A 13118-nucleotide genomic window follows, 5' to 3' on the forward strand; every position below is an offset into this window, starting at 1 on the left:
TGTAAGCATTACCTAGCAACAACTAAAACATCGGTGTGTTATCAACATTGTTCTCATCCTAAACCCAAAACACAGCACTGTACCAGCTACTAGGAAGGAAATTAACTCCATCCCAACCAAAGTGAGGACACCAATATTTGGCTTTGGGGTCCTTCTGTTTTCAGGAAGCCAGTGACTATCCCACAAGGACAATAGTACATTCAGGCTGTTCTAAAATATTCGGATTATATTCCAAAATAGGCAGATCACTGGATTCATTTTTCTGATGATTTGTACTATTGATCAAAACGATACATGTTTTTTCCTACATGACACCTTTAACTTATTTTGAAAGAGTGGAGTTTCTTCTATAGTGCTAGTTCATGTCAAAAAACCCTAGAGTTTTCTTTGACTGCCAACTAAAGTATATCTCTCAGTCAAAAAATAGAAAGTCTGGGTTTAGTTCTGGTTTAGAAATTAAAGGTTCAGGTTCTGCAGATCTCCTAGCGTGTATTAAAAAATAGTCAAAGAATACTGTTCAAAAAGTAAAATATAATTTAAATAAACTTTAGTATTGGAGAGATGTTTAAACGAAACATCTGAGGGAAGGAAGTATAAGTTCTGAAGAATAAAATTCTTTTTAAGGGAAAGAATTATAAAAATCCTTTTAGTATTCCACATCAATAAGTGAGGCACAGGCCTTATGGTGGCTGCATTCCCTGTGCACGTCTGAGTAAAGGATTTTAACTTTACATTAAAAATATTTTCAACCCAAAACACTTTCCTTCTACATGCCAAGACCCTTTGGATCATGTTTATCATACTGTAGTCTTTGGATATAGCATATATATAGAGGGCATCCCATTTCTGGCCTGGCCCCATTTTCTTCAGCCAAAATCAATAACCACAACTATATTTTCCTTTAGCTCTGTGAGCCAGACAGCCTCTGAAGTATCAGAAGTGCTTTCCTACTCTGGGAGAGCGTATTTGTTTGAGAAGCACTGGAGTAATGCTAAGCCTCCACACCAAGCCTCATGCCAGTTCAGATGTTGCAAAGTCACAGAGGACTCCCTAGAAATATGTACTCTATAATTCCAGCATAAAGGAAGTAAGTTTTTCATGGAAGTGAGAGCTTAAAGTGCCAATGCCTCTTCTACAGGCACCTCAGTTCCTGAGGCCACACAGGGATTTAACACCAAATCAAAGAAATAGGCTAAAAGTTCCTCCCCATCTCCTTGTAGACCACGTGCTGCTGCTTTCCTGCTTGGAGCAAGAGCACAACACAAGCGAGGAAGGCCAGTGGCCCTCAAAGCCATAATCTCCTTTTTTACTTACTGTGATAGTCAGCCCTGCTCTTTCAGCTGGTATGGGTGGAGAATACCCCAGATAAGGGAAAAATCTGGGATCAGGTTCCTCCAAGGATGGTGCCTCCATGGGACTCCCAGCTGCAGAAGGGGCTGCTCCCTGGGCTTGGGCTGGCTTTGGGGAAGGAGCAAGTTGTACAGGGTTTTGCAGGGTCCATGCCCTGCCATAGGACACCAAAACTGTCCAGGTGAGGAAGAGGCATCCCTGAAAGCTTGGCTCTCCCTAAGGACAGCCATGCCAGCTCACAGCCCTGGTGGCAGCGGAGCCATGCAACCCCGTTACGGCACCTGAGGGAGGCACAGCGCTGCTGTAGCTTTGCAGGTACCCCACAGAACCATCTCCGGGGGAAGGCTGCAACCCAGATACCTCACCCACAGGTAGCTGGGAGGTGGCTGTGTCTGGCCATGCCTTAATTCTGCTTTCCTAAGCAGCCAAGTGTGTATGTCTCTATTGGCCTTCACTGCTTGTCTCCTTGGGAATATGGGATTTCTGCACCTCCTCCAGCTACTGAAGGTTACATGGTGTTAGTTACCAGAGAGCAACTTTTTCTCATTTTACTGAGGATTTTGCTTTCATAGAAAGCAAAGATAGCTCTACAATGTCTTTGGACATCTGAGTGACAAAGGGTAAGCTATGCTGCAAAGGATGTGTGGGAGGAGAAGCTAGATAAACTTCAGTAATGCTGTCAAGTATTTGTAGTATTACACATTACTACAGCAGAAACATAGCAAGTAAAGCAGCTGTCTTTCTATTAATATTCAGAGCGAGGGATTTAAACACATATGCAAAATTGTTATTTGAGATCCATTTTCTACTAAAGCCAAATTCTCTCAGTCCGGCCTCTCAGCAGTGCAAAAATCCCAAAAGGAGTACTCCTTAGAAGTAAGATCACTCCATCGCTTTTATCTGCTGTGATTTTGTAGTACATATATTTGAAAGGCTGCTAAGGCAGTGAAGAATTGCCAAGGGATAACTGAACCACAAAGGCTGTAGTAATGAAGGACAGAGCAAAATGGAAGCTTATAATTCCAAGATTTCCTTGTTATGTGGGAATGCAAGCAAATTTTAACACTACATTAACATAGTCCCTGTCTAATTTGTTTTTCACTACAGCTTGTTGCTGAGAGCATTCTTTTGTGTTTCACTCAGTAGGACGCAGCTGAAAATATGTTGTTAAATAGCAGGAAAAAAAGACTTTTGAAGGACTACTTTTTCTATGTCTCTACCACAGTGGGTTCTTTATTCCTGCTCCAGGAATAAAAATGTCTGGTCAAAGGGTTGAACATGTTTAATGTGGAGCATTCTCCTGATAGTCTAGCTGACTGGCCTATACATAACTTTACCAAATATTTAATACCGCTGTATTAAAAGTATATTTTAAGCTTTAAGAATGATGTTTTACATAACACACTCATTGCAGTCCAGAGAAGCTGCAGATGCATGGATTGGTATCTGATCAGCTCAATAGAAATATATCTATATATATACGTATATGTATAAAATTGAGAAACCACAAAATTCTATCATTTTAAAAATGTATACATCAGTAAACCACGTGGATTTCTTTTGTATATAAACAATAATAATAAAAAAATTAACATGGAACTATTAAAGATACAGCCAACTCTTAATTAGCCATGGATGGCTTCTTGAAGATGCAGAATAGCTGTACTCCAGAAACCCTAGAATTGTGCATAGCTGGTCCAGCAGGGTTTAGCGTTTCAAACACAGAGACCTCTCATACCTGGCTGCATTACATCCATGCTTAGCTCAGGTCTAGAAGTTGGCAATTCTGGGCCTTTCTGGGTCATTACCAGACCAGAGCTAAGCTAGTCTCAGGAGGAATCCCTCAGTTTTCTCTCTTCACCAATGTCTTCTATTATATGGTGATCCTTTTATATAGGCTATCCCAATTCTGTATTGCTTCAGCTAAGAACAGACAGAAACCTCACCTTTTGTATGTTGGGTGTTTAAAGGGATGTCAAAATGCACCAAGAAAAAAAAGAAGAGTTGGGAATAGATGAATACATTCAAAAAGGGGAAGGAGCTGTATTGTTTGCTGGTGTTTTCCATGCCTGTCGTTGTGCTTCACTGTTGTTACACTTAACAAAAAGGCACGGTTGCATCTATATTGTCCCTACACGTACCTCTGCATATTTAACAATTTTTGATCCGTTTCTAGACATGAACTTCTGGAAGAAGCTCGGAGGAAGGGTTTGCCATTTGCACAGTGGGATGGGCCTACAGTGGTTGCCTGGCTGGAGGTAAGCGTTGGCCATAACTTGGAAACGTGAGTCACATTTGCAGGCTGCTTCTGTGTGCTCGTCCTTACAAATTCTAAAAGAGACTGTTAAAGTCTCTTCCTCTTTCCCCTGCGCACTGTGCCATGAGCACTAAGCAGATTTTGATGCTGAATGGTGTAAATCAGAGACTAGAGCTGAAAAAAAGTAAGACGGGATTACACAGGGGGGTTAAGACAGGAAAAAAGGGTTATCAAATGCACTTGAACCTCAAATTTTTGGAATCTTTTAATTTCTCATTTCTAAATATCAAGGAACTCCACAGACAGAGTTTATGTAAGATGATGTGCTAAGGAGAAAACAAAAATTAGCTATCAAACTTTATTTGAGGTTAACACAAAAGCTGCATCTTCAGAATTTTTAATAAATTTAAAGAATTTGTAACTTTCTATCTTTTTAAAATGTAATGGGAAAGGGCTGATTTACCTAGATATCACGCAGAACAGGAAGAAGTGGTGTTCCTCTCGGCACTTTCACCTGGGGTGTGCGAGATCCAGGTTGAAATCTCTCTGATTTGACAGGCAGTGCCTTCATCTCTGAAATCCGATCTGCAGAGAGTTTTCCCTTCAATTTTAAAAAAAAAAAAAAAGGACCCCCTCCAAAGGTTTAACAGGAATATGTTCAGGCGATAAATGAAGGATGAGGAACAAAAGCAGCTAACGTCTACAAAATTTCTGCTTCGTGTTGGAATTGCTGAAGGTACCTATTGAAAAAGATTAAATGAAAACTGCAGAAAGGCAGTTCAAGCGTTTGCACATGACCTTGGAAAACGGGATATCATCTTCCTTCCAAAAAAAATCTCTGTTCATATGGAACATTCATTAATTTGGCCACTACCTGACTTTTTCATATGACTTTGAGAGTTCGGTAACTAGATTTGTACCAGTCAGAAATAGTCAATATTACAGTCAAAGCTGATTTGCTGGAAAGGTGAACATACAAAGGTCTATACATTTCTGAATACTGAGAAAAATCTGCCCTTGATGTCCTCCAGGGTGATCCAAAATTTGAAGACATATCTGACAAGTTAAGCCCTAATCCTTTTTTGCCTTGATTCTTAGCTGCAAAATAGGATATGCTTCCCTCTGTCTCAGAGAGGGGCTGTAAAGAGAAATCGATGTCTACGAACTTCTTGGAAAATATAATGAGAGTAGCACAGGAAAGCCCATGAGGAAGTTTATGTTGCAGTATTCAATGCAGATTGAATACTGATGATAAAAAGGTATGAGGGCAGAAGTACTGAATTTATTCAGTGAGCATCAGTGCATTCAGTCAGCAGATGGACACTCTGTGCATTTCATACTCTCCTGGGGAAAATATAATATGTCACCCTTGGACCAAAAAATGCAATTAATATTAAAGGAGACAAAGGCCCAAATTAAAGAAGTATATGTGATCACAATTGTGACATTTCCAAACTTTTCAGGGGTTAACTTCTCAACCTTAGCATTTATTCTAGTCATTTGTATGTAGCACAGACATAGTTGAGATACATTTTAAGAACTGTGGGTTTTCTTAACTAATTCTGGAAAAGTATAGCAATCTTGATATCTGGGTTCTCTGCCTAGAACAATTACTGTGCCCTCTTTTTAGAGACTGTTTTCATCTAACTGCATTTTCTGGCAGAGACAGCTGTTTGTTAAAGAACTAATTTACCTAATTTGTTAAAGAACTAATTTACCTAATGAGCGGCAAACATTTGAATCTCTTTCTGCAGGGTGAATAACTCCAGTATTTACACTTCCCTGCTTTTTCAAGTGCATGTATGAAAAAAAATTAAAGTCAAATTAAATGAGAATATTAAATACAGTTTAAAGCTATGCATAGTTTCCTCATGGCTCTTTGTTTAAGTGCAGCTGGGTATAATCTACATAATTTTCTTTTTAATTTTTTGACTTTCATGAAACTTTGTATTTCATTACAGTTAGTTGGGTAAGGTTCAGGCTAGCATTGGATGGGGGGCAGTGGCTCATCCCATCAGTGGGAAGGGCTTTTTGAAACATGATGCAGTCGTTCCTCAAGCCCTATGATACATCAGGAGTCAGTACAGAAAAGCCTGTCTGAGCTCTTTTGGGATCTGACATTCAAGTCTGTTTTCTCTGTGAGATAAAAGTGATCTAACAGCTGTCTTTTAAGTAAGTATGTCCCAGATAAGGTATAGGCTTGTTAACAACCACACAGTACTTCCCTGTACTGTGAGAAATTAATAAAAATCCTTTCAGTTTGTCTCTGCTTTCCAGATTTGCTGGTGAATTTACTGATGGCATATTTTTTTAATAATTTCTTTGACCTTGTGTCCTCTTTTAGTAATCCATTATTAAGAGAAAAAATTAAAATCATGAAATCAGCTAATTCTGATGGCCTATTCAAGATGCACAGAGAGATAGAGTTCTCGATGACTTCACTTACGGTCACAGATGCTCTATTCCACTGAAATTCAAACACAGGTAGTCATTAATTGCCATCTACCCAGAATTAATAAAAAAAAAAATCTGAAAATGTAGAATATAATGGCTATTATCACATAGCATCACTGCATTGTATGCTGATGGACAGGTTTCTATTTCAGAAACAGTAGAATAGAATAAGATGCTACTACAAGCCATTAATAACTAATCGATACGTTTGAAAAGTGCTTTTGACAGCTTATGTTTGAAGGAATATTATATAGCAGTACAGTGAGGTACAACAGACCTATACTTAACAAAATTAGGTAGCTGTATAAATGTGTATATAAATTTTGTGTATACAGAAGTATGTACACTCAGATACATTGAAGGTTAAGTAGTGAAGGGTGATTTATGCACTTCAACACTCAGTGTCGCAAAATCTAGAATATTAGCTGTTTTGCTGCCCAGTGGAAATCTTTTGTTATATGTTATGCTTCTTCATCCCAGTGGGGAGAGCTATGTACTAAAAAATGTAATTCACAGCACCAACCCACGTGCGATAGTGATACCCACGTGTGATAGTGATCTGGAAAAGAGTGAGGAGGGGCTACTCTCCAGAGAGAAGCATCTTCTTCTTTCAGGTTTCACAGAGCCTAGCAGTCTCCTGGAGTTAAGCACCTAGCGAGTTATGTCTTTGTTTTCCATTGTGTTATTCCCCCAAATCTCAGTGATTATGGCATTCACTGCTTATGTCCTTCTCACGCTTTTCTCTGTAGCCTAATGTATTTCACACTGTGACAAAAACTTCCCACATGTATATATCCCTGCTATGGAATTATCTCCTTTGGGAGCAAAGATCTGTAGACACCGACAATCATATTAATGAGGCAGCACAAAATGAGAAAGCTGAGAAAACCTAGAAGAATGCATACTCAGTAGGTCCCAGGAAAGACTGCTAGAAGTGGAGAGTACCTCTTACAAGAAAAGAGTAAAAGTGGTGAAGCAAGGGGCTGTTGCTGACCTAGGCTAGTAAGACTAACATACGGAGAGGAAAAGCATGAAGTGGCAAGTACGTATCTTCTAAATCCACAGGTGATGTAGCTGTGTTTACATTTTGCTACAGCTTCTAACCTGTATGTCTAGCTAGGATATGGCACCATACCAGACTGTTCCCAAACTTACAGTAAGCTCAGTCCTCACTAGGTTGGTTATCTGCACTGTGCTTGGTTTATTTCTACCAAGAAAATAAAAGCAGAGAAGAGTGAGAGTATGCCCCGTGAGTACACTGTGGGGACTAACACGGAAAGAGAGAGAAAGCCATTTTAGTACAAAAGTGAAAAAATTACTTAATTCCTCTTAGATTGTTTTCTGTATTTCATAAGACTATCAAATAGGCAGTAACACTGACTTGTGCCACTACTTGATTATTAAAGGCCTGGGAAAGGAGTAGCCCAGGTGATGGAGACAGATACCTCTAAAAATAATTCAAAGCATCCCTTCCTTTAAAGTTCTGGTTAAAACAAAAGCAACAAAAAGAGTTCATGTGAAGCCATGGCAGTTTCAAAAGTTCTGAAACAATTTCATTTTATTAAAGACTATGATGGTTATACTCATTTGTGTGTATTACCATGCTTATTCAGATTGATAGGTGCCTTGATGATTGATTTCATCGGAGAAATGAAGCAATGCTTTGGATGAATGTGTCCTTTCTCTCAACAGCTCTGGCTAGGCATGCCAGCCTGGTATGTTGCTGCCTGCCGTGCCAACGTGAAGAGTGGAGCTATTATGTCTGCTTTGTCCGATACTGAGATTCAAAGAGAAATTGGAATCAGCAATCCTCTTCACCGCTTAAAGCTCCGACTAGCAATCCAAGAGATGGTATCACTGACAAGTCCATCAGCACCTCCAACATCCAGAACAGTGAGTCCTGTTCAGCTGACTTTTTCTTTCCCACTTCACCCTGCAGGAGTCTGCAGAAAGACTTTTGTAGTACGAGAGTGGCTCTATGGTAACACACACTTCACAATCAGTGGGAACTGTCCTACAGAGACCTAGAAGGACCTGTTCATCACTCGCTTGATTGTTGATAGATGATATTTTTCCTTTAGCAGATATTCTTATTTTTTTAAAGTCGTGCTTTTGATTAACCTTGATGTTATCTAAATGATCAGTATTGAGCATCTTATTTGTAATTTTGCCTGTATTTTTGCCTTTCTCTTCCTTCAAGTCATCTCTCCCAACCAAATCAAATTGTGTTTCTCTTTCTTTTTTTTTTGTTTTGTTTGTTTCTCTTTTTTTTTTTGTTGGGGGGGGGTGCACAATGCAGGAAGGGGGAGAGGTTATGTAGGAACACAGCTCTTTTGAATCTTGTTTCCATTCCCCTTTTTTGCATCCTGTCAAATGTTATCTAATCTGAGTCAACTGGCTTTAGGTTCTTCATGCTTTTAAGAGAAGCAGTGATTGGAGGTGTGAAAGGAGAGTCTGGAAGGAAGAATTAGAGCGTGTGCATTCAGTGAGGAAGGGGGACAGTGGCAGCAGATGGGAAGGAAGCAGATAAAGAAGAAACACAGGGATACAGGTCTGAAAGGAAAGGCAAATATATCAAAAAGAGCAAGAAAGTATATTAGGGGAGAGTAAGAATGTATGTGCTATAGATAGAAAGCACCTTTTACTGGAAAATGAAGAAAAATAGGCCAAACTGATGAGGAGAAAAAGAAACAAGATAACAAAAGGGGAGTTTCAAGCTGAGAGGCTGATGGTGATGGCTATGAAAGAGGCAACAGAGACTGTAACAACAAAAAAAAAAGCACAAGAAAAAAACCCAGATCAGATGGGACACATGGCACAGAAGTGAAGGACAAAAACTACTACTCAAGTAGTGCAGCCGAGACTTCTAATACTAAGATAACAATAATAATTATGTTAATAATAATAATATTTGTATTTTGTAATCTCTCATCTTCATGGAATTCATGGAGAATCTTCTGGTGGAAATGAGAATTGAGATACCTTTGAGGAGTACCAGAACCACTGAGTTATATGAGCAACTGGGCAACAGGACTCTAATGTTCCTATTGACTGGCCTTTTATCTTCACATTGCTAAGGTTCTTTATACATTATAGTTCCCCATCTGATATTTTCTTCCCTCAGAATGGTTGTATATGTCATAACCTTAATGAAGGTTAATGTCCTGGTTTCAGCAGGGAACACTGTAAGCACGTGGCGCTTGCCTTGGCGGGTTTGTGGGAGTGTGATATAATCGATCTGCCAGGCCTCCCCATATTTATATTTCAGCCATCGTCCTCCATACCAGAGAGGCTTTAACCGCTTGGCTTGCTTGATTGCAGCGCATGTTTCGCATTCATGGATAACCTGTGCTATAGTGTCCATGGTCAAGTCCACCCCTCGATCACGAGCCCATCTGTATGTTGCATCTCTTCCTTGGTGACCTGATGTGTCATGGGCCCACCGAGCTAGAAATAATTCACCCTTATGTTGCCAGTCCAGATCCACCTGAGCCACTTCAATCTTAGCAGCCTGATCCACCTGCTGTTTGTTTTGGTTCTTGTTTATTTGTTTCTTTGTTTGAAAAGATGAAGTCCCATTGCTACTCCTGTCACACTTTCAAACATTATAGTTCCCCATCTGATTTTTCTCCCCTCAGAATGGTTGTATATGTCATAACCATGGTAATACTATGAATCGTAATGGATTTCACCTAAGTAAAGCAGTATAGACTCAACATGGTGTTGAATTACTAAACAAAATTCATTTTGATTTTAAGAGCATAAGAGCATATTTCAAAGCAAGTACATTGACACTTAAGAAATGAAAAAACAGTACATTCAAGCTGGAAACATTGGGAATAATTTTGCCTTGGTTTTTTAATTCTCCCTGAGCAATTGGCAGCAGAAAGCTGCCCTGCCCCGGCACGTGCATTTCTGAGTCCCAAGTCTTTCTGCCTCCCCTCTTTCTCAGGAAAGGAGTTAATTTACTTCAGCTCTCAAGAAAACACAGCACATTTCACCTCATGCACAGCAGAATTCCACAACCCCTCCCTGCCTCATCTCATTTTCCTAGTAATAATCTGACTGAAAACAATAGGATGAGGAAAAATAGTTTTACAAGTGAATTTTCTTGACATTTTTGATTTACAGAAACATGGGGGAAGTAATAATTATTTAGATTACAATATAGGCATGTGATGTGTGCAGAATATTTAGGCTGGAAGATTTTTGAGAACTGAAGCTTACCTCCAGACAGAGCTATGAGCCAAAGGTTGTATTTGCCACTTGTGTGTGAAATGCAGCTTTAATTATTATTCTTTCCTTTGTGACGGTGCTCTGCCGGATTTCATCCATCTGTTCTAGTTGAAATACTCCATCACATCTGTTCAGAATCCTCTAACGAAAGATACAAAACAAGTTGTCTAAAGTTGTCTCTAGTTGCAGCTCGGTAGAGGCAAGAACGTGGTTGTGCTGATGGTGATGCTATACGCTGTTAACTTACAGTGGTGCTGCCTTTCTTCTTTACCACTGCTTACCTAATGTGGATCCCACCTGCCTCCCTGCGGGCCTTGTCCATAGCCCTCAGGCAATGTTTGGGTGACCCATGAAGAAATGGAAAATCTTGCTGCTCCAGCTAAAACGGTTAGTCTTTCCACTTCCATTTAAAATGGTTATAGTGCTCAAAGCAGAACTAGGATGTATCTGCTTTAACGCAGATGCCGTATCTTCTGTAGGACGCTTCCCAAGCATGCCATTAGAAAGTCACAGGGAGAAGTGAAATTGAATTTAAAGAACAGTTACATCATTTCTCAGCAAAAGCCATTACAAACTGTATTGCGATCACAAAAATTGTGTGAACCTAAAACAAGTATTGGAGTTTTACAGTACATAATAGTTTCACTGCCAGTGTGAAACCTCATTCAGTGAAATGAAATTGTCGTGGTTACAGGTGCAACATCTCCCCTAGACTCTACTCCCTAGTACCTCTTCTAAACATAGTTTTATATCTGCTGAAGTAGAAAGAAATAAGAAAAGGCTTGAGAATGGTGCTTTACACAACTCAGTGTTTTCATTAATGCTGAGTCTTTCATGTCCATACTTGTGTATTCATGCTTTTTGATTTAGGGTGCATGGAATGGCCATTTATGGATTGATTTTTGTCAAACCTCTCCCTGCTTTGGGGAGACATAAATAAATACTAACAGATTTTATTCAATAGTTCTGAATTTTTCTTTTACTTGGAACATATGTTATTTTCGCGTTTGTTTTTAGCATTACGTCATAACAACTCCATAACAGTGCTTACAAAACATGATACAATCCTACAGTGAGATGTCTGAAAAACCTATCTTCAGTCTGTAAAACTTTATATATAGTCAGCCCAATCCATAAATGGTGGGGGAGGTACTGAAGCTAAATTTTGATGCAATAAAGACTTATTTCTTAGAAATTTATGCTTGCTATACTATTTTAAGTTTTCTCATGAACATTTATGAAGTTGATTCTCATCAGTAATTTTTTTTTTTACAACTGAGCTCATTTTCAATTTTATTATTGTTGGTAAAGATAAGTACAAATATAACAACACTCAACTGACCAGAAGTAGAGTTGATTCTGTTTAACTGACCAGCCAGAAAAATACAGTTTTGCAATAAAAATGTTATATAAAAAGCTCCTTTACAATATATTCACAAGAAGACAGCTTTTTATTGTGAAAGTTGCAAAATCTAACTAGAAACAAAAAATGGCATCTCTAATGCCCAATTTTGTAAGTAAGTGTTTGTGTTTTGATTGTGAAACCATAAAAAGTGTTTAAGATAATGCTGTAAAGTTTCACCAAGCTATAATGATTTTGTACCTTGAAAACTTAGCTAGATTTGCCCTACTAAGATTTTATGGTTTTGGTCTTGTAATTTTTAAGGTAGTTTAGCCCAGGGCATTGCCACTGACTGAAGTTATTTTATCGGCATATTTTACCTGTATGTTTTCATTTGTACTAAGGTTAACATACACATGAAAACCACATCTTTTTATAACTCATTTTTATTGTCTTTTTACCTGCTTTACTAATTGCTTCCTGCTGATAACAGAAAGAGTCTGAAGAAGGCAGCTGGGCTCAGGTATGACCCTTTCACGTGATTTTTTTGAACGGAGAGCTCATAATAATGTAACTAACAGTGTATCAATAGGCATAGAGGAGTATAGTGTTGTGACAGTATCTCAATGATTGAATTATGATTTACACATTTAAGAGTTCTTCTAATACAAAGAAAATATTCTCTGGACAGGTTTGCTAGGTAAAGCACAAAGAGGTACATATGCTGTAAATATTTTTCTTAAAAGAAATGGCTACATTCCAGAGACGACTTCTACCTCCCAGCTAAATCTAGAAAAAATATTTTCCTCATTTTTTAGAATTGGCTAATAAAGTATGCCAAGAGTTTGAGATCTAACATTTCTAAAATTACACCAGATTTTTTTTAGAACAATTGTATAAATCACACCCAAGTAGTTCTTGTATAATAGGAACAAAATTTTTCACTTTAGTTAGACTATCAATTACTTATATTTTTCAGCTTCTTTCTCTCCCTCTAATGTATGCACACTCTTACACAATCTCACTGTCTTTACTTATGGCATTCCTTTTCTCTTCAAAATCTCACAAGAATGAGAGATGAGGGGACTATATTTTCCCCCATAGAAAATATATCCGGCTCGCACTGTGTTATCCTTTTGTCTATAATGACAGGAGACATTAAAAACAAAACCAAAAAGATAGGCTTGAAAGTGATACTCAAAGCTGAGCACGATCCTATTGAGGAGGTGTTAATCTTGAAATTTATGAGTTCTCTTTTCTGTTAAGTTTCAGTAATACCAAAATAATTCTCAACAGTGAGATGTAAAAGCTATCTATTTTGCATCTTAATTGTGCAACCCATATAAAAATAGCTCAACATGCATGTGGTTTTTTCATATACTTTCTTCCCCACCCTATTGAAATTTCAGCTGAACAATGAAGTAGCTTAATGCTTAATGCCTAGCTTCTAGGAGGAATCCAGTTTGCTCCTTGCTCCTA

The 13118-nt window shown here is 38.5% G+C and overlaps 1 protein-coding gene across 1 annotated transcript in view; it reads left to right on the top strand.

Moving 5' to 3' along the window:
- PPFIA2 (PTPRF interacting protein alpha 2) overlaps positions 1-13118 on the top strand; it is a 374120-nt gene that overhangs the window by 347461 nt on the left and 13541 nt on the right. Inside the window, exons 22-25 of the mRNA XM_009284918.2 lie at positions 3527-3608; positions 7754-7954; positions 10622-10684; positions 12133-12162. Of these exons, the coding sequence (XP_009283193.1) occupies positions 3527-3608; positions 7754-7954; positions 10622-10684; positions 12133-12162 (376 nt within the window). The remainder of the gene's footprint in view (positions 1-3526; positions 3609-7753; positions 7955-10621; positions 10685-12132; positions 12163-13118) is intronic.

This window comes from Aptenodytes forsteri, unplaced genomic scaffold (assembly GCF_000699145.1).
Source record: "Aptenodytes forsteri isolate BGI_AS27 unplaced genomic scaffold, ASM69914v1 Scaffold71, whole genome shotgun sequence".
Lineage (NCBI taxonomy): Eukaryota > Metazoa > Chordata > Aves > Sphenisciformes > Spheniscidae > Aptenodytes > Aptenodytes forsteri.